Source organism: Elephantulus edwardii, unplaced genomic scaffold, assembly GCF_000299155.1.
Source record: "Elephantulus edwardii isolate Elephantulus edwardi_28Jun2011 unplaced genomic scaffold, EleEdw1.0 scaffold00067, whole genome shotgun sequence".
Classification (NCBI taxonomy): Eukaryota; Metazoa; Chordata; class Mammalia; order Macroscelidea; family Macroscelididae; genus Elephantulus; species Elephantulus edwardii.
The window spans coordinates 10,352,175-10,378,207 of NW_006399817.1; the positions used below are offsets into that span (position 1 = coordinate 10,352,175).

General features: G+C 38.4%; 1 protein-coding gene across 1 annotated transcript in view; it reads left to right on the forward strand.

Annotated features, from left to right (window-relative positions):
• The window catches only part of DERA (deoxyribose-phosphate aldolase (putative)), a 119,214-nt gene that overhangs the window by 14,567 nt on the left and 78,614 nt on the right, over window positions 1-26,033 (forward strand). The window contains exon 5 of the mRNA XM_006888482.1: window positions 2,691-2,825. Coding sequence (XP_006888544.1) covers window positions 2,691-2,825 — 135 coding nt within the window. The remainder of the gene's footprint in view (window positions 1-2,690; window positions 2,826-26,033) is intronic.

Genomic DNA, 26,033 nt, shown 5'->3' on the forward strand with positions numbered 1-26,033 from the left:
CTCCACCCTTCCAAGCATGATGTCCTTCTCCAAGGACCGGTCCCTCCTTACAACATGTCCAAAGTATGTCAGATGAAGCCTCAGAATCCTTGCCTCCAAGGAGCAGCCCGGTTTAACCCTCACCAGGATATAGAATCTGTTTGTTTTCTTAGCAGTTCATGGTACACTCAATAATCTTCTCCAGCACCACAGCCCAAAGGCATCACATGTTTGATGATACAGAAACATGTTCAGAGACTGAAAGTGATTTGCAGTTGTTGCAACATGAAATAGAACAAAGAGAAAGTTATGAGAGCTGGGAGGAGGAGAAGTAGACTGGTGCTAAATCAGCAATGTAGAGCCTGCCATTCAGCATGCCATTCTGTGGAGCTTGTAACTATTTTTCTTGGGATGCAGAAGACACTGAAATGTTTTCAGCAGAAGTACCATTTCATGGCATACTAAGTTAGCTTATAACAGTGGGTAGATTGGAAAGAATTGGAAATGAAGCTAAGAAAGGTCATCACATTTCATGGAGGAGATGATGAGAACCATACTAAGTTCTAGACAATAAAAGAGAAAGGATATTTCCATGATTTATTACTTGAAACAGACTCAATAGTACTTGTCATGAGTCTTAAAAGCTTCAGGTGAGAAAAATGCATATCTGTATGTGTGTGGCTTCGTAGACAATTGGATACAACTTCTAACAGGATCCTGATGCTTTAAAAAAAACAGTCTATTGCAACCATTAATTTATTTTATCAGGGATACATCAAAAGAAACATGGCATGCAATATTTATGTAGGATCTATTTGTGAGGATTCCCAAAGAACCTGGCAGCTATACCTTTGTAGCCCTTAATTTCCCATCAGCCCCAGTCAACTCAGCTTTTCCCTTATTCAGCTGGGAAATGTGCTTTCCTCTAAGGCTGCAGATCTAAAGAATTCAGTAACATGTGGAAACACAATAGGTTAACTTTAGATGTGGGAGTGAAATTAAAGATGCACATGTAAATATTAATACATAACTTTGGTAAAAATATAGTATTAGTTTTCCATATATTTATTCCTACCTCTACCTTCCCTAACTCTGTCATCACCCGCGTTTTGGGGACTTTAAGGGTGGCATGGCTGTGACTAACCTCCTTTGCTTATGAAGTGGAAAAATAAAAATCAGCATCAGCCCAAGATTGCTTTTTCTGAGGTAGATGCCAGATATACCTGCTCTCTGCAACATTTTTACCAGTTCTGACACCAATTGTCCCACTCCACAGCACTTCTCTGCTGGGTTCTATAATTTGTTGTGATGATCACACATAACTCACAGAAAATATTCACAGTTATGGGATGAATTAAGGAACTAACAAATTGTGATTTAGGTCTAGTACTTCAGGATACAAATTCTTGATCAGGATACCTTCTCTCTTTTCTCCTAGACTCAACCTCTAACCTAATGATTTGTAATATAGAACTGTGACTGTAATATAGAACATGTGGCACTATTCTTTGCCTTCCTGCATTTTTTACCTTAATTCTCCTATGTAAGAGGAGACCACAGTACAGTTTTGCTACAACACCTAAAGAGATTCATGGATAAATAAATAAAAATGTACAGTGACAGCCAATTTGTTCAAGAGTAAGGTCCATAAGTAATGAGTACTTACTTATTATTAAGTTGTTGTTGTTAAGTGCTGTGAAGTCATAGATGACTTATAGCAACCCTATGAATGAAAGACCTGGACATTTGTATAACTTATATTGTTTCTCATGTTCATAGAGTTTTTTACGCAATTATTTCGAAAGTGGATGCCACTCCTGCTTCCAAGCTTGTTTTAATTGGAAGCTCCACAAAACACTGTTTACCATGGGTAACCATTATCACATTTCCCACATTACTGTCACAGTATTTAGCATCACAGCATACACAAGTTACCTCTGTATAGACAGACCAGTGTTATACCACTTAGAAGAATGTTTGACCAAAACCAATTTACACCAGGCCTGAGGACTGCAGGCTTAAAGGTGTTTTAAAGTAGGAGGCCAAATGAAATGAACTCACATCCAATGATGAGTAAGTATTCCACTCTAATCCTCATCAGAACCAGAAAACAAACCTCTGTATAATCCAGCTGCTGCAGACTACTTCCAACCTGGATTCCAGCCCCATACTGCTTACAAAATGTGTTTTTAATCAGGAGGCCAATTCACATCAACTCGTTCCCATTAGTGAGTAAACATTCTAAAATGCTTGGGAAAAAGATGGACAGTCTTTTGCTGTTGAGAATTACGGACTCAAAAACCTCATGCAGAGTTCGTATATGTTGGAACTGACTTGATGTCCCAATTGTCAAGTTTTTGTTTTTAATTTAGATAGGATTGTAATTTGTGTTTTATGACAGTTAGTGTGACAATAGCCTATTTCCTTAATTGCTGATTACATAAGACATCTCATGAGCATCTCTGTTGCAACAAAGATTTGGTATTCTAGAAAACATGATGCTAAGAACATTTGTCCTATCATCAATACTATGAAATTGCCGTCCTTTTCCTTTAAAATTGTTTTGAAGGATATATGCAGTTCCTAATGCTGCCATTTCTATTTGTTCATTTTATTTTGTCTGAATGTTTTGGAGATATTGATCAATTAAAATTTGCTTTCTTTGTAATCTCTTCTCCTTTCTTTATTTCTTTTTAAAAAATTTCTTCCAGTGGCCACTGGATTTCCAGCTGGGCAGACTCATTTGAAAACACGATTAGAAGAGATCAGATTGGCAATTGAAGATGGAGCTACAGAGATTGATGTGGTAATTAACCGGACCTTGGTGCTGACAGGCCAGTGGGAAGGTAAGGCATCTACATATCATTAGAGGAGGTGTTACAATTCTTTGGAGATCAAATAAATGGTGGGAACCTAGTTGGCTGTTGCTGTGGAGTTGATTCTGACTCCTAGCAACCCCCATTGGGTTTCCAAGGCTATAAATCTTTACAGAAGGTTCTTTCTTCCTTGAAGCAGCTTGTGATTTTAAACTAATGACCTATAGGTTAGTAGCACAAGACATAATGTATTATGCCACCATAATACATTATGCATTATACCAGAGTTCCTCTGGTACCTGGTAGGAGGCAACATGTTTGGGAAATCACTGTTCTAGATTACAGATCACTAGATTAGAGGATAAGCCAAGGAGAAAACGTGGCTAGGATTGCTCATTCTGATGCTCCTTTTAAGTCTGTGTAGATGCTTATCTTAATGGAGGTTTTTGATACTTTTGTGTACATAGATGATAGTTATTTCCAAGTGGTAGATTAATAAACTATTTCATTTTCTTTTAATGTGTTGCTTTCCCTTGAGACAAGAAAAAACTAACTAATAATTTATACTGCTTTGTTCCTTAATATGCATATCATCCCAGGTAGTTCTTTTCTGCAAAGTTTAAGTATAAAAGAAAAAAGGTCCTTTTTAATGTTATTTGTTGTGGACTTTGAGGATGTAAAATTATGAATAGTGTGCTTAGATTTGCTAATCTGTTACTCCTAGTGTTCTTACCATATAGCTGTGATGAAGATCATTTCACATTCACCTTTGAGATTTAAGACTTATCATCACAACAAGACTGCAATAGGACATTGCCCGTTCCAGGAATAAGCTATTGTTTCTATAATTAGGTGGTAAAGAATTGAATGGATTTTGCCTCTGTCTTACATATATTATGCATACTAAAAATGAGATTGTTGATAGCTAAAATAAGTATAACTGTTAGTCATTCTAACAAGTAGTTTAATCAGAGACTTTCATTGAAATAACAAGATAAAGGCAGAATAATACATTGTCTCTTTAGATCTATGTTCCAAATAAAAGCTATATTTTATTCTGATTATGAAAGTTATACCTGCTCATTGTTTAAGAGAAAAAAAAGTCCCCCAAAACAACAAACCAATTGTAAGAACAGGAAAAGATATAGCCCCTGATTAACACTACAATGCATAGCTTTCTAGGCTTTTCTCCTCCTCTTGTGAATGCATATGCATACTTTCCTCTATTTTATTATTACATTTAATATATTTTCCTTAACCCACTTATTGCACTTGCCAATGTCTTATGGGCATCTTTTTATGACCTTTTCTGTCCATGTATTTATCCATCTTATTCTCTGCAAAGCCCAATTTGTTTATCAGTTATAAAATGGCTAGGTTATGGAGTAATAAAGATTTAATCAGTGGTTTAAATACTCAAAGATCTGTTCTCTTAATTAAATGAAGTAGGTAGATGGTTCTTCGATGTTGTGGCAGCCCGACAAAATTCTTGGAGACTTAGGCTTTGGTGGTGCTGTGAGTAGGGAATTCTGTTGTCATCTAAAAGGTTAGTGGACCCAAATATACCAGCTTGGGCAGTCTGCTTTTGTAAAGATGTACAGCCTTGGAAAATGCTATTGGGCAATTGCATTCTGCTCTATAGGGTTGCTGTGAGTCAGAGTTGACTTGATAGCAACCAATTGGGGTTTGGGTTTTGTTTCTATTTTTTTTTTTATATAGCTATCTCTTCTCTCATATATTAATTGTACTTATCTACTTTTATTCACATAGTTAAGATTCAGTCATTATTTAAGATTTAAAGCTAAAGTAAGAGGAAAATAGCATTTAAAGCAAATCTGGGAAGAAAATATTTTGTTTAGTTGGATAAAGACCTATATGTCCCTTATGTCCTTTCCTAAGTATTTGAGGATATAAAAATATAATTTTTGTTTTAATGTTTGCTCTTGTCTATGAAAAACAGCTAATTAGGAAATAAAATATAATAGGTGATAGGCTTTTATGTAATTGGCTATTCTTTAATGAACTAGGAATAGTTGTCTCTAACAACTGATCACTTCCCAATAACATGTAGTCATGTAAAACAAAATAGCACCTCTTTGCCCTAGACCATACTTTTCTATTAACTCTGTTTTTATGGTGTTACTAACCTCTTGACCCAAAACAAATTGAAAAGGAACATTTAATATTAGAAATTCAATTCCACATAGAAACCTGTACTGACTTGGGTTTTCCTTCACTGTATTATTTTGTCTTAATTTTGATTCATAATTTGATTACATATTATAGTTTTTAAAATCATTTTTAAAAATTAATTTTAATGAAAATTTAGACTTTGGATTTCCATTCAGTCATTGTTGCACTTTTCTTCCTGCCCACCCCTCTCCCCACAGTGCACTCTTCTCTTTGAAAAGTCAAAGAAAAGTTCCCCCATTGTTTCACAATCTCTTTCTCACAGGTCTATTCCACTATGCAGCCTTCGTTCTGGACTCCTGTCAAGACAATGATACCTAATCACATATCCCTTTTAAGCAGTTTTCTCCCTCATCTGTTTCAGTGCAGTATACATTATTTAACTGCATCTTTCTCAGTCTCCCCCAACCCTTATGTCAGTCCTGTTTTGCAACAGTGGCAATATGCAGTATTTGTCCCTTTATGACTGAGATATTTCACTCAGCATAATGTCCTCCATGGTCACCTATTTTGAATAATATTGTGTGAGTTCCTTGTTTTACAATGCAGTGTAGTATTCCATTGTGTGAATATACCACAGCTTCTCTATCCATTCGTTTGTTGATGGGCACTTAGGTTGTTTCCAACTCCTTGCTATCACAAAGCCGTGATGAACATGGATGTGCATATATCTACTTGGGTGTCAGTTATGGTCTCTTTGGGGTATATTCCCAGTAGTGGAATTGCTGGGTCAAATGGTATCTCTATTTGCAACTTTTTGAGAAAGCACCACAACACCTTCCACAGTGGTTGCACCAATTTACACTTCCACCAACAGTGAATGAGGGTTCCAGTTTCTCCACAACATTTCCAGCATTTGTTGCTTGCTGTTCTGTTAAATTTTGCTATTCTTACTGAGGTGAGATGATATCTCATAGTTGTTTAGTTTTTACTCTTTTTAAATATTAGCTGTTTACTAAAACATGGACTTTCATTTGTTGGGATTTGCTGATTGACATTTCTGTCAAGTTACTTGAAGTTCAAATCTAAGGCCCTTTCCTTTGTTCCTTGAGGAATGCAGCACACTCATTAGCTAAAATAGAGAGAATCCCATTTTTTAAACTTACCCTTTCTGAGTGCATTCTTACTTTCTCTGATGGTAGTGAAACTCTAGGGCCCAAAATTTAGTCTGGAAATGGGCAGAGGCTCATACTTCTCTTCTTTGGTGATGTTTTAAATCATCATTCTTCTGGAAGCAGGGCTTTATGAGGAGCAGTGTGGCATTAGGACTGAGGAAGACTCATCAACAACCTACAAGATGCAGATGACACAACCATGCTTGTTAAAACTTACTGCAGGTCAAGGACTGTTAGTCTTCAATATAGATTGAAGCTCAACATCAAGAAGACAAAGATTCTCACCACTGGGCCAATTGGCAGCATCATGATGGATGGAGAAGAGATTGAGGTTGTTAACAATTACAGCTTGTTTGCCTCCACAATTAATATTCTTAACACTAGCAGTCAGGAAATCAAAAAATTAATTGCATTGGGAAAATCTGCTATCAGACACTACAGCTCAAGCACATCAATTCTTCTTCTGTCCTCCTTAGTCTTTGTCCAGTTCTCAGAAGCATAGCAGGTGATTGAAAAGACCATGATCTGAATCAAGCACACCTTAGTCCTCAAACTAACATTGCTTCTCAGTCATTTGGAGAAGTCCCTGACTGCAGCCTTTCCCAGTGCAGTGTTGTTATTGTTTTCTGTGCTGTGGAGTCAGCTGCATTTTTTACACACCTATCCTCATTACTCTGGTTACTGTATCAATCCAACTCATCCAGGGTATGTCTCCTGATCTTCTGACTGCTGTACCAAGTATATTGATTGTGGATCCAAGTAAGAGGAAGTTGTTGACAGTTTCAGTCTTTCCCCTGTCTATTATTATTATATCACCTTTGTGCCCATTGCTGAGAATTTTTGTGTTCTTGACATTGAGATGCAATCCATAGTGGAGGCTGCATTCTTTGATCTTCTGTAGCAAGCGCTTCAAGTCCTCCTCACTTTCAGCAAGATAGATTGTGTCATCTGCATACCAAAGGCTATTAAAAAGTTTTCTTCAATACTGATGCCATATTCTTCTTCACAGAGTCCAGCTTCTCCAATAATTTACTCAGCATACAGATTGAATAGGTATGGTGAAAGGAAGGACAATACCCTCTCCAAGGCAGCTGTCGTCCAAACTTGATATAATTAGGAAGGGCCAGTTCCTTGTGAAAGACATCATATTTAGTGAAGTAGAAGGTCAGTAAAACAAAAAAAAAAGAAAGAAGCCTCTGGACTAACACCATGGCTACAACAAAGGAAAAAGAAAATAGATTATTAAACAGAAGCTCTCTCAAGTTTTTTGTGTCAGATCTTCTTTCCATTTTATCTTCTGTTAGTGAATTGAAAACCTCCTGATGTTGAGATGATTCTAACTCATAGTGACCTTCCCCTGGGTCTCTGAGACTGTAAATGTGTGTGTGTGTGTGTGTGTGTGTGTGTGTGTGTGTGTGTGTGTGTACCAGCAAATCAGATCTGACTGGTACAGGAGGAGATTGTCTCTCCTTCTTCAGCAGAGCATCCAATGGATTTGAACCACGCACCTCTAGGATTACAGTACAGCTTCTTGCCACTGGGCAACCAGAGCTCGCTGAGACTGTACATCTTTAAGAGAAAAGATACCTATTTTTTTTTATTCTCTGGAACAACTGGTAGATTCAAACCAGTGATCTTTGGTAGTTCAAATCTATCCGTTTCCAAGGTAGAAAGGTGGCAATCACCTCCTGTAAAGATGTATCACCTTGGAAAACCCAGTGGAGGGCTGCTGTGAGTTGGAATTGACTTGACAGTAGTAGGTAGTGAGTACAGGTGACCTTCCTCCTAAATCCTTCACTGTGATATTTTCTTCCACATTGTTTTTGGAGGCTTTACTCAATTTGTTTTCTTTATTTTTCTTCCAGTATCTTTAGATTCTTTCTATGTGTCATAATTCCCCCCTCACCACCAACTTGTTGTTAGGTTCCATGGGTCAGCTATGCCTCACAGCAGCCCTGTGTATGACAGAAGAAAACACTGCTAGATCCTGCCTCATCGCTTACTGCTGTGCTTCAGCCTGTTGTAGCCACTATTAGTCCAGAGGCTTCCTCTTTTTTTGCTGACTTTTTACTTCACCAAACATGATGTCTTTCTCCAGGAACTGGCCCTTCGTATGTGTGTCAAAGGTAATGAGGACGGCACAGGGTAGGGCAGAGTTCAGGTCGGCTATTGATCAGGTTGCTGTTAAGTTGTACTTGACTCAACAGCACAATAATAATAAGATGAAATTTGAAGGACGACTTCCTACCTGCCTGACTGGATATTTGTTCACATTCCCAAGAAAAGTGATCCAGCAAAATCTGGAAAGTATTGAACAATATCATTAATATGACATGCAAGCAAAATATGCTGAAGATCATTAAAAAAGAGCTGGGACAGTAAATAGACAGAACACTGCCAGAAGTTCAAGCTGAATTTAAAAGAGGCTGTGGCACCAGGAACATAATTGAGGATGTTAGAGGGATTCTAGCTGCAGGTAAAGAGTACCAGAAGAATGTCTATTTGTGCTTTACTGACTAAGCATAGGCAAATGACCATGTTGTGGATCATAAAAAATTATGGCTAGCATTGAGAAGAATGGGATTCCCATAACACTTTATTGTGCACATGTGAAACATGTAACTAGACCATGAGACTATTGTAAATGGCTTAAAACTAAGAAAGGTATTCTGTCTTCATACCTATTCAATCTGTATGCTGAGCGAATCATTTGAGAAGCTGAACTTTATGAAGAAGAAGGTGGCAACAGAGGAGACAATCATCAACAACCTGCGTTATGCAGGTGACACGAGGAGGACTTCAAATGCTTGCTGCAGATGATCAAACACTGCATGCAGCCTTCATATGGATTACATTTAGTGTTGAGAAAACAAAAATTCTCACCCTGGACAGATAGACAACATCATGATAGATGGAGAAAAGATTGAAATGGTCAATGACTTCATATTACTCAGATCCACAATCAACACTGTTGGTACCAGCAGTCAAGAGATCAGGAGAAGTATTACACTGGGAAAGTCTACAGTCAAGGATCTCTCCAAATTACAGAGGAGCAATGAAGCCAGGTTGAAGACTAAGGCACACCTGGTCCAGGTCATGATCTTTTCAGTCATTTGCTATGCATCTGTAAGGAGGTCAATAAGTAAGGATGACAGAAGAAAACTTGATACATTCATGCTGTGTTATTGGAGAGTACTTAGTATCCCAAGGGCTACCAAAAGAACAGATAGTGTCTTGGAGAAGGTGCAACCAGAATGCTTGTTGGAGGCAAAAATGATAGAACTTCCTCTCAGCATTCAGAACTGTTGAACATAGGGTCGCTGTGAGTCACAAGTGACTTGATGGCACTTAACAACAACAGACATAAGTAATTGAGGTTTGACCCACAGTCCTCCCCTGGCCTAGTTTTGATTGCAGATATTGAGCTTCTCCAACAGTTTCTTCCACAGAGGTCAGTCTGATTTCTATACAGTTCATCAGGTGAGGTCTGTGTGTAAAGTCACCGTTGTGTCTTTTTTAAAAAGGTACCTGCATCCTTTTCCAGTTCATAAGTGTGATGATTGAGTGTTCATGCTTTGTATGACTTGTGCCACCCTTGAAACCTTGTTTTGACATGAGCACATTACCTCTCTGATGTGGGGGGGAAAATGGTGCTTGCAATGAATAAATCATTGAAAATACAAAATACATCATCTCTTTCCAGCCAGGAGAGGCTATTCTTTGAAGAGAGACTTCATGGAAAGGTGGAGGGTCAGAGATGATGTTGAGGGCACAGGATAGGACAGGGTTCAGATCTGTTGTTCATTGGGTCACTATGAGTTGTACTCAACTGGATGGCACCCAACAACAACAACAACAGTAACATGACTGGAGTATAATGAGGCTAAGTTTCACCATCTTTACCTCTGAGGAAATTGGTATTTCCCATCTTCCAAGACATGTTTAGTTGTTCCATGATAGAATCAAAACAATCGATTGCTGTCAAGTTGGAACTGACTCACAGCTGACCCTCTAGTGGGTTTTCATAGTTTGTAAATTGCAGGGAAGCAGGTTGCTCATCTTTTCCCAACAAAGCAGTTGGGATATTCTTGCTTTCTGTGTGTCAGAAGCACAACCCTTTACTGACTGTTCCACAAAAGCTCAATATAATTAATATCCCATGCAAATTCCCCAGTTCAGTCTTCCTTTCTTCACCTGAAAGAGTTGTAATGACACGTTTGTCTCTACTGACTGTTGCTTCATTTCTTAACCCTTTTTCTTTTACTACCATTGTATTAATCTGCTCTAACCAGTATGCTAATTGAATTATCATTTACTCTTGTCCAGGAAATACTCTGTTTATTTAGTTTCCTCCTTCTGTAGAAACTCACTTGTCCTGACACTGAAAACTCTCATTCTTTAGGTTTTTCTTTGTACTTATAACCACTTCAGGGTGCTCTGGTGGCATAACCTATAGGGGGTTGTGCTGCTAAGCCTAGGACCACACCTATCTGGCAGCTTGAACCCACCAGCAGTTCTGAGGAAGAAAAGTGGGCAATCTTCTGTATGATTTACCTTCTCAGAAACCCAAGGGTAGATGAGCTGTGAGTCAGTTCCAACCCAAGGACAATAAGAAAGAATATGATTACTCTAATGTCTCATTGGCAAACTTCTTCTGTGTCCATGTGGTGGAAGTATTGTGATCCTCAAATTCTGTCCCATCTTCTCCAGCACTAACTACTCTTTTTGGATGCCTCTTCTCCTCACTGATTTCACTGAGCATCGCTCTGCTGAAGATCACCTGAGCTTGACATCAATGCAAATTCAGTTTTTCTAATTAGCCTGGTTAATTTTCACTGGTCATTTTCAAATGAATAAACTGTTGCTGTTGAGTCAGTGGCCACTAATCCCAACTCCATAAAATAGGGTAGACAGTCCCCATAGTGTTTCCAATGATAGAATTTTTTACAGTAGATTACTACATTTTTCTTCCTAAGAGCTCCTGTGGGGTTGGAAGCACAAATCTTTTGGTTAACAACTGACAGCCTAACTGCTATGCCAGAGATTCAACATCAGAGATTTTAGCCATTTTACAGGGAAATGTTTTTATAAAAATAGTGATCCTTATATTCTCTTGGCCTTTAAGATAGTATCTGTTAAACACAATTTACTTTTTTGTTTTGCCCTTCAAGGGTGTGAATCAGTGATTGTCTGATCAAGATGTAAGTAGAGAAAGGCAACATAGAGAAGGCTGAGTTTGACCTCTGCTAACACCACATAAGGGAAATGCCCAAGCAGCAGCATCCAGAACACAGAATCAATTCCCATGAGGTCAGACATATCTCCTATGTTCCTGCACCTACTTCTGCCAATTTCAGTACCACTCCTGCTGCCCTACTGGATCCAAAATCCATTGCAGTAGCTATGCAGACTACGTAGAACCATGCTTAGGGTTTTGAGGTTTATTAGAGAAGTTATCAGAATGTTCTCAGCCAGAACAGTGTCAGAACTGTGCTCACAAGCCCTTTAGCCTTCAAACTTGCAGGTTTACATTTGTATTATAAATCTCTTTTAGACCTCCCAATTATGGCATCTCTCTCCAAGTTCTCCAGCAAGATTGGGCAACTGCCCCTGGTTCTGCTTATGTAGGGTAGTAGTCCCGGGACAGCTCTGTTTCCCATTGAGTTTCTGGTTCTCTGTCACAGTTGCTGCTACTCTCCTGTAGGTCTTATTGGCACCAGACTCTGGCTCTGAAGGACACATGCTTCATTCTCTGCTTTTTCTTTGCCCTTGTTGAGATTATAAAAATCTGCCGCTAAATCTGCTCATTCACCTTGTCATAGGCTAACCACCCTCTTTGCATGTCGCACCGATCTTTGTGGCAAAGTCAGAATCAGTGGATAGAAAAATAACCAAAGAGGTGAGGCTTTCACGTTAGCCATAAAACTCTCCTATGTAATAGGCCACCAGAGCTATACAAAACCATCCAAGATCAAAAGAGCAGTTTTGTTCAAGGAGAAAGCGCAAAAGACAGCGAAGAATAGAGAGACTAACGGGAACAAGAATCAGAGAGAAGTAGCAAAAAGAGGAAGAGTGAAGCTACATTGTGGATAGGGTAGTGTAGAAAAACAAATTGTGCGTGAGTGGTTGAATGAAAAACCAACTTGTTCTGTAAACTTTTATAATCACTTTGATAGTAGAAAAAGTAGTGCTGATTTTAAGATTTTGGTGATGCCTGTACAACTTTGAGAATATCTTAAAAATCACTGAGTTGTACAATTTAAGTGGATGACTTATATGATATATGAGTTTGTTTCAGTAAGGCTATTACATTGAAGAGACAAGAAAAGAGAACTTGTATAGTTCTGTATTGTTGTTATATGCTGTTGAGTTGACCCTGACTCATAACAACCCTGTGAGCCATGGGCCAGAAACCCGCCCTTGTCTTGTGCCATTCTCACAATCTCTGTTACATTTGAACTCATTGTTACAATCATGTCAGTCCATCTTGTTGAGCATCTTCCTCTCTTTTACTCACTCTTTACTTTCCAAGCATGATGTCTTTCGCTAAGGACTGGCCCCTCCTGAAAACATTCCCAGAGTACGTGGGGCAAAGCATCACTCTTTGCTTCCAAGTGGTGCCCTGGTCACACTTTCTCCAAGACAGGCACGTTTAATTCTCTTGGCAGTAAGTGGGCTATTCAGTACTCTTCTCCAATAACACAACTCAGAGAAATCCATTATTCTTCTGTCGTCCTTAGTCATTGTCCAGTTTTCAGATACATACCAAATAACAAAAAAGACCATGGCCTGGATCTTTAAGCTGACATCATAGCTCTTTCAGCACTGTGGAGAGATCCCTGGTTAGGGCTTAATATTTGAAGTACTTGGTTTGGTTCATGAAAAGCCATGGTCTTTAGTGTACAGTGGAAATTCTCACTCAGTTCTGAGTCTTCATCTAAGTGCAGATACCAATAGATTTCTTTATGTTCTTTTCTTAGTGGTAGTTGGCCATTAAACCAACAGAAAGAGAAAATGGGAGAGATCCAGTGGGCACCTGAAAAGAAAGACAGGATAATGGTGGGCATAGTCCAATGGTGATTAATTTTGTAAAACATAATGTATAGGAACGATTGTGTGAAGTATAATGCTAATGAAGAAGAGTGTGAAACACAATGCATATGAACTTTATAAGCAAACCAGTGTTGTTGTTGTTAAGTGCCGTCGAGTCATAGGCAACTCATAGCGACCCTATGAATGAAAGTCCTCAACACTTGCGTGACTTTCATCATTTCTCCAGGTTCATAGGGTTTCCGGAGGCAAGCTATTTACGAAAGTGGATGCCACTCCTTCTTCCAAGCTTGTTTTTCGTGGAGTTCCACCAAACACTCTCCACCATGGGTAACCTTTATTGCATTTGACACATCAGTGTCACAGTGTTCAGCTTCACAGCAACCATGAATTACCTCTGTACAGCAAATGGACAGACCAGAGCTATAAGACCTAGAAGAGTGTTTGACCAAAAACAATTAAGAACAGGCCTGAGGGCCACAGCTTAGAGTCACCCACCTTTGGCTTAATAGCATCACTTCCAGTCCACTAGGCCAACTGGTCTCTCTGTGTGTTGTTAAGTGCCGTCGAGTTGTAGGCGACTGATAGCGAACCTATGAGCTAAAGTCCTCGACACTTGCATGACCTTCATCCTTTCTCCATGTTCATAGGGTTTCTGGAGGCAAGCTATTACGGAAGTGGATACCACGCCTGCTTCCAAGCTTGTTTTAATCGGGGAGCTCCACCACTATCCACCATGGGTAAACATTGTCGCATTTGACACATTAATGTCACAGTGTTTGTGAAGCAAACCAATGTAAAAGAATAAATTTTAAAGAAGAATCTAAAAAATAAACAAAAAGCCTAAAAATCAAATAAACAAAAAAATAGACAAAAATCCTCACCACTGACTGGAAAGCATTATGCTAAGTGTACTCAGTCAGTTCAATAAATACAAATAATATACAAGACCATTATTGTAGAAATACAAAGATACAAGTATGAGGATCCAAGGCGGGGGAAAGAGTAGGATCAGAGGGGTGAGGATAGACAAAGAGGGATATCATAGGGTCACACAATTTGATGGGTAAAGGGAGGGGTAGTTAAAGGGAATGGGAAAGATCCAGTGTGAAAAAAACAATGTATACAAACTCTGTAAGCAAACCAGTATAAAATAAAATCTATTTTAAAAAAGAATCTTCACCACTGAGTTTATTAACAATTTCATCCCACTTAGATTGATATGGCAACAGCCATAATTAACAGTTATGTGTCTGGTACCCAATAGAACAAGGTTCAAATCTGTTATTCATAGGGTACAACACTAGGAGCTGTACTTGGCTTGATGGCACCTAACAACAACTACAACATGACCCTTTGGAAATAGATTGCCAGGCCTTCTTTGGTAGTGCCTCTGGTGGATCTGAACCGGTAATATTTTAGTTAGTAGTTGAATATGCATCCATACTAGAGATCTGCAACTCTGAAGTGTTTAATCCTGAAGTACATCCACTTCTGAGATCTTGGCAAAAAAACATTTCTTCTTTATAATGTGTTCACTGTGATGAAGATAGCAGCTAGGGGTGCCCTTCTGGAACATAAAGGAGTAAGGGGACTTCCGTCCAACCTGAAAAATAAACTAGTCAACATAGGAACAGAAACTCAGATCCCATCACATACCCAGAACGAACACATGGAAATAAAAGATTGTTAGCGCAGGGACTGCTGAGAGTCTTTTTTATACACCTGACTGTAATCTGGGTTCTACCATGAGTAACTCTCTGCTCTTAGACAAATTACATAATTTCTCTATCTTTCTTTTCCTTTTCACCATAAGAGAGATGTTAAGTTCCATCAACCTAGTTCTGACTCAGAACACTACATTTACAACAAAACAAAACATTGCCAACTCTTGAACCCCACACAGTCACAATACTTGAAGCCATTCTTGAAACCTCTGTGTCAATCCATACCATTGTGTCTTTCTTTTTAAAATAACTTCTTAATTTGCCACGCATCATGTTTTACTCCCGGGACTGGTGCTTCCTAAGAATATATCCAGAGTACGTGAGACAAAGTCTTATCATCCTCCTGTCTAAGGAACGTTCTGACTGTACTTCTTTCAAGAGAGATTTCTTTGTTCTTTTCACATTCCATGATGTAGTCAATGTTCTTTGCATATAAGGTGATTGAAAATACAATGCAGTACATTGGGAATGTTGTTTCTTTATTATGTGCTGTTGAGTCTGAACAGATTCATGACTTTTCAGCTTGTGTTCAGAGGCTATGTATCACCTGGAAGATTACCAGTCTTTCTCCTCTACAGCAGGTGGTAGATTCAAACTGCCTGTCTTTTGGTAGTCAGTGCAACTCCTTCTCCATTAAGCTACCAAAGACATATATACGGGGCAAATGACAGCAATTTAACAGAATTATAATAGGGGTTAAATTTTATATTATACATATAATATAAAGTTTATATAAAAATAAATCTATAATATAGAATTATAGCATAAAATAATATATATGAATTATATAGATATAGGTAGGTAGGTAGGGAGATAGATAGATAGATAGATAGATAGATAGATAGATAGATAGATAGATAATATAAATCCTGAGGTTTCCAATGCAAACAACTTGTCTTCTACCTTGCCTCTTTCTGATGGTGGTAATTTTTTAGTCTTTATAATATCATTAAATTTTATCAGTCACTGCGAAATTACTTCACTTTTCTTTGCCTTCATTTAAATAAGCCAGGAATGAGAGCCTTAGCGATTTCTGTAGTCCTTTAGCGCTCTGTGATTTTCTTTTGGTTTCATTGACAGTGAGTATTGTTCACATGATGAGTAAATGAAATACAGTTTTTCTTTATGGTGCTATTGAAGTTGACATCGAAGTTGCATTTCTTAAGCAGTTGTTTGAAGAAAGAATTCATCAGAAAGGGTTCATCGTCACCACATAATATTTTTGAGTGAGTTTTGAAAATGACATACATTCTATGCTCTATAAATATACCAAGGTGATTGTTGTTTGTTTGGTTTTTAAAACATTTTTTATGACCTCTCTCTACTGCATATGTTTAGCTAATGTATTTACCAGTGACATGAAAATGCTATTATATTATTGCCTTGCCCAGGAATCTTCCAGTTCCTGCAGCTTGGGACATAGAACTGACTTTCAGTAGTCTTTGCAGACTCATTTCACAATAGATCACTAGCAGAAATGATTCCAAAAGTTACTAGAAACTCCTCTGACATTTTCCTAATCTGGAGATTAAAGTGCACCTAATCCAAGCCATGGTTTTCATAATTACTTGCTATGCAAAATACTTGCCAAACAATATCTTAGGGATGATAGAAGGAGAATTGATGCTTTTGACTGTGGTGCTGTAGAAAAATATTGTATATACTATGGATTGCTATGAGAACAAACAGGTTCTTCCTGGGAGGGTGAAACCAGGCTGTTCCTTGGTGGCCAGGACTGTGAAGCTCTGTCTGACATACTTTGAACATGTTGCAAAGAGGGACCAGTCCTTGGAGAACACATCATGCTGGGGAAGGTGGAGGGATAGCACAGGAGAGGAAGACAGACCCTGGATAAGATGGATTGACTCAATGACATGGGTAAAAGGAGTGGGTGTGTTGGAGACGATTAAGGTTGCACAGGATAGGGCAGGGTTCAGAGCTGTTGTACATACAGTCTCTGTGAGTCCCAAGTGATCCGACAGCACTTAAAAACAACAACAACAACAACAACAATATTTTCAGTATATAAATTTTAAGTCTTGTTTGCCTCCTGTATCCATAGCCTCATTCACCTCTGACTCTTCAATTCACCAGCCTTGGAGTTGTTCTTTCCTAACTTTGACTTTGTGGAGTACCTTTCTCCATGTTACCAGGAATTTCATGTGACATTAACTTCAAAGCCATAGAATCATTTTACATTTTCTTATATTTAGGTGGATCCAGAAAATCCTGAATCTTGGCAACAACTTTCCCCTCCTTATTTGATTATCTTTGCACAAGAAAGATGGCAGAAAGAAAAACTCTGAAACAGAATTGGCATTTTTCGTTCTTTGGCAGAGCTGTTAATCATAATATCTTATTAGAAAAGCAATCTCTGGGTCTGTGGATCCTCTTTGGGGGAGAAATCACATAATCTATAATCTGTAGTTCCTTTGCTTTGGAGGTTGTTTATAACAGAAATTCTGGAGATACTTATGGCAGCTGTGTGCTTTTATGGTTTTTGTTGTTACGCTATGATTCTTCAGAACTTCAAATATTATTGACAAAAATCAGTGTGTTTTATCCCCTGTAGGTTATTTTACTACCTGGTGTTTTAGCTCATCTCTGTTTCAGTCTTACAAGATTAATTAGTTGCCTTGGTGGGATGAAAACTGTGTTCTTTGAACATTTTGTGACTTTTGTAGTATAATAGGTTGCTGTAGAATTTTACGTTAAGTGTTTTACTGTACATATAATTATCTTAAGAGTTATTTTCAGGCCATTCTTATGCAGTGTTGAACATCTTTCTGGTACTCAAAAAATAATTGCTTAGATATGTTCGTTAACAATTACTTTTTAAGTGCCTTTGAATAGCATGAAATACAAAAGGAAATCTACTTTATGACTTTTAGATAGGAAGCATAGTCTTTAAACACTTGCATTTCTATTTAAATAATGATTCTATATGTGAAAGCTTTACTAATAGAGTTTTCTATGACTACAGCAATGCTTTTCCAGAATTAATGGATTGCCAGTGGATTTGAGATTAAGAATATACTTTCCTTTCAGGTGGAAGCTAGAGGGGAAACAGGGTAATTTAGAGAGAATTAAAATGCTCTGCATGCAAGTTTCTGCTGACTTGAGGTGGGGGCATTGGGGTCAGTGTTGCAGAAAGCAGAGCCAGATGTCCCTCTTTTTTTTTTTGGATGCTTTAAAATAGATGTAGTGTGACTACCCCCTTTCTGCCAACCCCCCTTCCCCCAGGTCCCCACAGCACCTAGATTCTTGTGAACATAAGGCCTTCCTCACTGTGGCTAGGTTCTCTGATTCCTATCAGTGAACACTTCACCGACAGCCCCATTTGTTTTTTTTTCAGCTAAGTGATGGGCATAAGGTGAGGTTAAGACTCCTTCACATCAGTGTAGCCGTCATGGGAGGGACATGGAGGACATACAGGAGACAGCTCCTCAGATGATTGTGCCACTATATTGATTAAGCATTTACAGTGTAATATATCCTCAGTTTGTAGTACACCCACTTTCACTACTACTGAAAACCTCATTATCAGTCAAAACATTTATTATCAGGTTTTTAATGCGACATCACTGTGTCAGCCATTTCTCTGGTGTCTGTGTTTTGTTAAATTTTGCATTATTCTGACTAATTTGCAGACGTGCTGTTTGAATTCCATTTTTCATTTGTCAGTCATATTTTACAATAGCCTTCCAAAGTAGTATTTTTTTTTGGTACATGGCAAGAATTGTTCTCCTTTTAAATAAAGGAATGGAAAATTTTCAGTTGCTGTAATGCTTGCATGTTTTATAATGAACATGTACTTGAGCAGAAAAACAATAAACTCCATTATGATGTATGTTGTTGCTGTTATGTGCCATTGAGTCGTCTTCGACTCATAGCGAACCTGTGTATAACAGCCCTAAACTCTGCCCTATCCTGTGCCAACCTCACCATCTCCTACACACCTATCCCCAGTATATCAGTCACTGAAACAATCCATCTCATCGAGGGTCTTCCTCTCCTGCACTGTCCCTCCACACTCCCTGGCATGATGTCCCTCTCCAAGGACTGATCCCTCCTTGCAACATGTCCAGAGTATGTCAGATGAAGCCTCAGAATCCTTGCCTCCAGGGAGCAGCCTGGCTTCACCCTCTCCAAGGCAAACCTGTTCATTTTCTTAGCAGTCCATGGTATATTCAACACTCTTCTCCAACACCACAGCTCAAAGGCATCAATTCTCCTTCTGTCATCCCTAGTCATTGTCCAGCTCTCTGATGCCTCGCAAGTGATGCAAAGACCATGGCATGTATCAGGCGCACCTTAGTTTCCAGACTGACATCGTTGCACATCATGTATTGATGGAGGAAAGCAGATTATAAAACAATATGTAATGTATATAATCACAATTTATCATTTATTTAATTTTAAAAATGATAGGATGGTAGATTTGTTATTTTCAAAAGCCATTCTCCATTGCAAAAATGTCTGGATGCTAAGTAAATTACAAGTAAATATATATTCACCTTTATTTTTCAAGTAATTTTAAAGTTACAGAAAAGTTGTAAAAATAGTACACAGAAGTCTTATTCTTAATTCAGATTCTCCAGTTAAAAATTGTTGTCACATCTCCCTTTTTGCCATTTCATTCTCTGTTTGTCTTTGTCTTCTTTTAGCCTTTTTCTACATTATTTGAGATTAAGTTGCAAATCTGATGACCCATTCAATCTTTTGATCTCTAAAAATTTTTTTATTTCCTTAAAATACCAATGTCAGATGGATCTTGGCAGAAAGCAAAGAATGCCAGAGGAATGTCTATCTGTGTTTCATTGACTATGCAAAGGCATTTGATTGTGTGGATCACAACAAACTGTGGCTGACTCTGAGAAGAATGAGAATCCCAGAACACTTGCTTGTGCTTATGCGAAACCTATACATGGACCAAGAGGCAGTCATCAGAACAGAACAAGGAAACACTTCATGGTTCAAAATCAGGAAAGGAGTGTGTCAGGGATGTATCCTGTCTCCATACCTTTTCAATCTGTGTGCAGAAGACGTCATTCAGAAGGCTGGGGTTTATGAGAAGGAATGTGGCATCAAGATTGGAAGAAGATTCATCAACATACATTATGCAGAAGACAAAACGTTGTTGCTGATACTGAGGCAAACACTTGCTGCAGAAGGTCAAGGACTATAGTCTTATATGGATTGAAGCTCAACACCAAGAAGACAAAAGATTCTCACCACTGGGCCAGTTAACAGCACCATGATGGATAGAGAAGAGATTGAGCTGGCTCAGCTCTACAATCAAAACTCTTGGCAACAGCAGTCAGGAAATCAAAAGAGGAATTGCATTAGGTAATTCTGCTGTCAGGGACCTTTTCAAAGTATGAGAAGCAACAATGTCAGTCTTGAGACTAACGTGCACCTGATCAAGGCCATAGTCTTTGCAATTACTATATACATCAGAGAGCTGGACTATGACTAAGGATGACAGAAGAAGAATCGATGCCTTTGAGTTGTGATGCTGGAGAAGTCTTGCACATATCATGTACTGCCAAGAAAAGAAATGGGTCTGTCTTGGAGAGGGTGAAACCAGATTTCTCCTTAGAGGCTAGGATTTTGAAGCTCTGCCTCACTTGCATTGGGCATGTGGCTGGGAGGGACCAATTCTTTGAGAAAGATATATGCTCTGAAGGGTGGAAGAACAGTGCAGTAGAGGAAGACCCTGGGTGAGATGGATTGATACAGTAACTAGGGCAGTGGGTGTAGGTGTGTTGGAATCAATAAAACTGGCTCAGTCACTGTGAGTTGTGGGAAACTCTCTGGCACATAACAACAACACAACAAATACAATGACCTTTAAATACTTCCGTTTGTGTTTCTTAAAAACAAGGACACTCTCATACAAAGCTGTAGTTTATTGTTATATGCAGTTTAGCCACTTGCAACTCAGAGCAACCCTATGTACAACAGCCCGGTAGCCTACTCTATCCTGTGCCAATTTTACTGTCTCCGACACACCTACCCTCATTATTCCAGTCACTGTATCAATCCATCTCATCGTTGGTCTCGCTGTCTTTCTCCTTACCTCCACCCTTCCAAGCATGATGTCCCTCTCCAAGGACTGGTTGGTCCCTCCTTGTATCATGCCCAAAGTATGTCAGATGAAGCCTCAGAATCCTTGCCTCCAAGGAGCCACATGGCTTTCTCTGAGATGAACTTGTTTGTTCTCCTGGAAGTCCATGGTGTATTCAAAACTCTTCTCCAGCACCACAGCTCAAAGGCATCAATTTTCTGTCTATCATCTCCAGTCATTGTCCAGCTCTCTGATGCATAGCAAGCAATTGTGAAGACTATGGCCTGAATCAGGAGCACCTTAGTCCCCAGACTGACATTGTTGCTCTTCAGTACTGAGAGGTCTCTGACAGCAGACTTTCCCAATGCAGTTCTTCCCCTGATTTCCTGGCTACTGGTACCAATAGTGTTGATTGTGAAGCCAAGCAAACGAAAGCTGTTAACAATCTCAATCTCTTCACCATCTATCATGATGCTGCCAATCGGCTCAGTGGTAAGAATCTTTGTTTTCTTGATATTGAAGTCCTTAATCTTCTGCAGCAAGCGCATCAGGTCTTCCTCAGTTTCAGCAAGCAGGATTGTGTCATCTGCATAATGCAGATTGTTGAGGAATCTTCCTCCAATCCTGGTGGCACTTTTCTCCTCATAGAGCACCTGCCTCCAGGATAATCTGTTTTCTATATTGATTGAAAAGATATGGAGATAGGACATATCACTGGCATATACCCTTCCCAGTTTTGTACCATGTAGTTTTTCTTGCTCTCTTCTGACGACTGCGTCGTTGTGATCCACACAATCAGATGCCTTGTTGTGATCCTCACAGTCAATGAAACACAGGTAGACATCCCTTTAATAATCCCTGCTGTCAGCCTAGATCCATCTAACATTCGCTATAGTATCCCTAGTACTGCTCTTCTAAACCCTGCCTGCACTTCAGGCAGTTCTCTGCTGATGTGCTGTTTCAGTCATTTTTGGATAATCTTCAGCAGAATCTTGCTTGCATTTGAAACACTCTCTCAAGTCACCTTTCTTTGGAATGGAAACAAATAGAGAGCTTTTCCAGTCAGTTGGCCAGGTGGTTGTCCTCCAGATTTCTTGGCACAATTTAATGAGCACATCCATGACAGCGTCTTTCTGTTGAACTATGTCAATCAGTGTGCTGTCAATTCCTGGAGCCTTGTTTTTTTTTTTGCCAATTCTTTCGGAGCAGCTTGAACGTCTTCCTTCATCACCACCTGCTCTTGCTCATACTTTTTTTGGTGAAATTCTTCTTTTTAGACTGGCTCTTGTGACTTTTAAACGTACTCATAATTCTCTGAGAACTTCCTTATTTTCTTATAGAAGATATTCCAAGCTTATCTTGGACATTGCTACTAAGGTTTTATTGCTAGTAGGTCCTCTTACATGGACAGATTGAGGGAGTATATGAATGTACAATAAGCACAATACACAAACATAATTAGTCAATGTCTGTCAAAATCTACTTATTTATTTTTCCACTAGTTTATTTATAAAATTCTAATACAAATTCAGACAAATTCTTTTGATTTCCCTCAACCCCGCATCAAATTGTACAACCCAATGATTAATCCCCTTATCCCCCTGTACATCTACATACCTCTGCTTCCAGCCTTTCCCACCCCTCCTGGATCCTTAGACTCATTCTACAATAACAATCAACATCTATTTTTTTTCAACTTTTTATTGTGACTTTAGTAAAAGTTTACAGAGGAAATTTGTTCTCCTTTCAACCTTTGAGATGTCTTTTGTTTTATGACATTAACTACAAGCCCCACATTGTAGCATCATGCTTCCCATTTCTTCCCTGTGATTCTCATCTCCATTCATCTTTCTATCTCTTCTTGCCTTCTGAGCTGTATCTCTGTCTATTTTTATTTAAAAAACCCATGAGTTTTCACCTATGACTTTCATTGCAACTCAGCATTGTGGTTTATGGTTTTCCTTTTTCTTTTTGCGTATTTATGTCTCTTTCTTATTAGTGAGTCACACTCTTTGTATATCACAGATCTCTTGACTGTGCCCTGCCTAGGTTAGCAACACATAGTGGTCTATTGGTCTTACCAAGACTCCCCACTGCTCAGAATTCTTACTGTTAAGGGTGGCACTAGCTTACTCTGACCAAACTCCCATCCTTACTCTGTCTGACTTGGCAGCATATTAGCCTAGACTTTCCCTCAGCTGTGGTGGAGTGCCAGTTGCAAGATTCCCTCTATTGTTATAGTGCAGCTGAGAATACTCTGTTCTACTTGGCCCTAGCTGCGAAGCCGCAGTTGTATAGGTGATTTGATCTTAATTATAATCACTTAAAGCTTTTAAAGTAAATCAGTATTTATCTTCATTCTTCATCCGATTATTCTCAGGGAAAAAGAATTTATTATCTTCATAATAATTTGAGTAATTAATTTTACATTTCTTCCTAGAATTTGAGAATTGTTTGACGTGTCATAGTAAAGATCTATACAATTTTGAGGAAGATAATGAGGCTTGGAGAGGTTTAATAACTTTCCCAAGCCACACAGGTAATTAGTAATCAAACAAAGGTAGGGAAAGTCCTGATTTAGATATATTGACTCTCTTAATGTATAGTGAGTTTCTTCTATTCTCATCTAGAAGGTTCATAGAAAAATTTATAGATTATTGACTATAACAGAACTACTTTATATTTCTGAATTACCTTGGAAATTTTCATTTTATTCAAGTGTTTTTCCCCAGAATAATGAAAATTGGTCACAGGATTATAATGCTTATCAATTAAGTGAGTAGTTTGATGAGAATACATTTTAACTCATATAAGAGTACATATGTGCATGTGTATGCTTAGAAGGAGGCAGAAAAAAATTAAGGCAATACAATGTTAAATATTGATCTCTATTCTACTGTCAGCTGGTGATATGATTTGAGGTAAGTCATTCATCTCTCCACATTTCACTTTTTGTGTCTGAAATGTGGAGGTAACTGCCAACTACCTTACGAGGGATGTTTAAATAATGTGTAGAAAACACTTTGAGCATTTAGGAAGGAAGAAGCTTTAACAATTTAAGGAATTATTCTTTTGAGCAATTATTCCTTATGAAGAATTTTGCAGAAAGAAAAGCTCTTGAAATTATTACTTGTAATTTTTCCACCAGCAGTTATAATAAATCCATATCTTACTGCTCTCCTGTCTTGCTAACATAGGAGAAATCAACCTTTTAGAAAGTTTTCCAACAATTTCTTCATTTTATATAAAGGGGCATTTCAGTTGAGAATGTTAATGGGTATTATCACTTGAGACTGACTGGGTTGTATTTCAGCCTTCTAGTCACTTTGATTTTTACATATCTATCTGGTTTTCAAGGAAGCTCTGGTGGCCCAGTGGTAAGTATTTGTGCTACCAACTCAAAGGCATATGGTTCTAATCCACCAGCTGCTTCATGAGGTAAAAATAGGCAATCTCCTCCCATGTGATTTACTGCCTCTGAAAACCCACTGGAGGGATAGCTATGAGTTCCTTCTGATTTGATAATACACAAAACCAACAATACAGTTTTCAAGGTGCCCATCATTGTAGTGTTGATGTGCTACCTAGACACTGATAGTGCTTCATTGTGGCTTTCAAGGATAATGGTGTTTTGTTGTGGCTCTCAAGGATTCTTATAGAGTGAACAAAGAGGTCTAATTTTTTTTTGTATCGTAACAATCTAGTTGCTCTTTTTAAAATTGGTTTGTTTACAAAGTTCATATACATTATATTTCGTACTATTACTCATTCACATTGTGTTTCATGTTATCATTCTCATGCATTATGTTTTATACAATTACACCTTTGAATTATACCATTGAACCTTGCACATCATTGCTCTGTCTTATCACCCAGATCCTTCCCATTTCCTTTCCCATCTCCCTCCACTCACCAAACTGTGCATCCTTACCCATCTCAGCCATCACTCTTTGAGTTCCCATACATTTTTTACTAGTTATCCTTCTGCTTTTACAATAATGGTCATATGCAGTATTTGCCCTTATGAGACACTTGTTAGTTCACACAGCATAATGCTCTCCAGCCTCTCCCAAGTTACATAGTATTTTTAGAAATTGTTGCTCCTAAGTACTACATAGTATTCCATTGTGTGAATGTATCACAATTTCTCAGTCTATTCAGTTTTGATTGGATATTTTCCTGTTTCCATGTTCTTGTGATGGTAAATAATGCTGCTGTAAACATTGATGTGCAAATCTCCATTCGTATCTCAACTCTTAATTTCCTTGGGATATGTTACTAGTAGTAGACTAGACTAGCTGGGTCATATGGAGTTTCTGTGTTCTTTAACACTCTTGGTGCCAGCAGCTAGGAAATCAGAAAACAAATTGCATTGGAAAAGTCTGCTGTCAGGGTCCTTCTAAAGTACTGAAGAACAATGATGTTAATCTAAAGAACAAAGGTATACCTGATCCAGGCCATAGCATTTACAGTTACTTGCTATGCATTAGAAAGTTGGACAATGAGGAATGATACAAGGAGAAATGATGCCCTTGAGCTGTATTGAATATATCATGGACTGTGAGGAAATTAAACAGGTTCATCTTGGAGAGGGTGAAACCAGGCTGCTCCTTAGAGACAGGGATTCTGAAGCTTTGTCTGACGTACTTTGGGCATGTGTCAAGCAGTGACCAATCCTTGGAGAGGGACATCATGCTTGGGAGGGTGGAGGGACAGTGCAAAAGAGGAAGACCCTGGATGAGATAGTTTCATTGATTGGGGTAAAAGGGAGTAGGTGTGTCAGAGACAATCAGATTGGCACAGGATAGAGCAGGGTTCAGAATTGTTGTACATAGGGTTGCTAAGAGTCACAGTGACTTGACGGCACATAACAACAACAGTGTTCTTTAATAAACAGGATACTATTTTGTTTTTAAAGTTATTTTTGCATCTCTTCAAGTATATAAGGAAAATTCGAATTATCAAATGCTTACTAAGTATTCAGTTTTGTTCTAACCAAACATATTATTATTATTTTTTTCTATAATTATATTTTATTAATTTTCATAAACATTTACAGAGATTTTGGGCTTCCACTCATTCATTG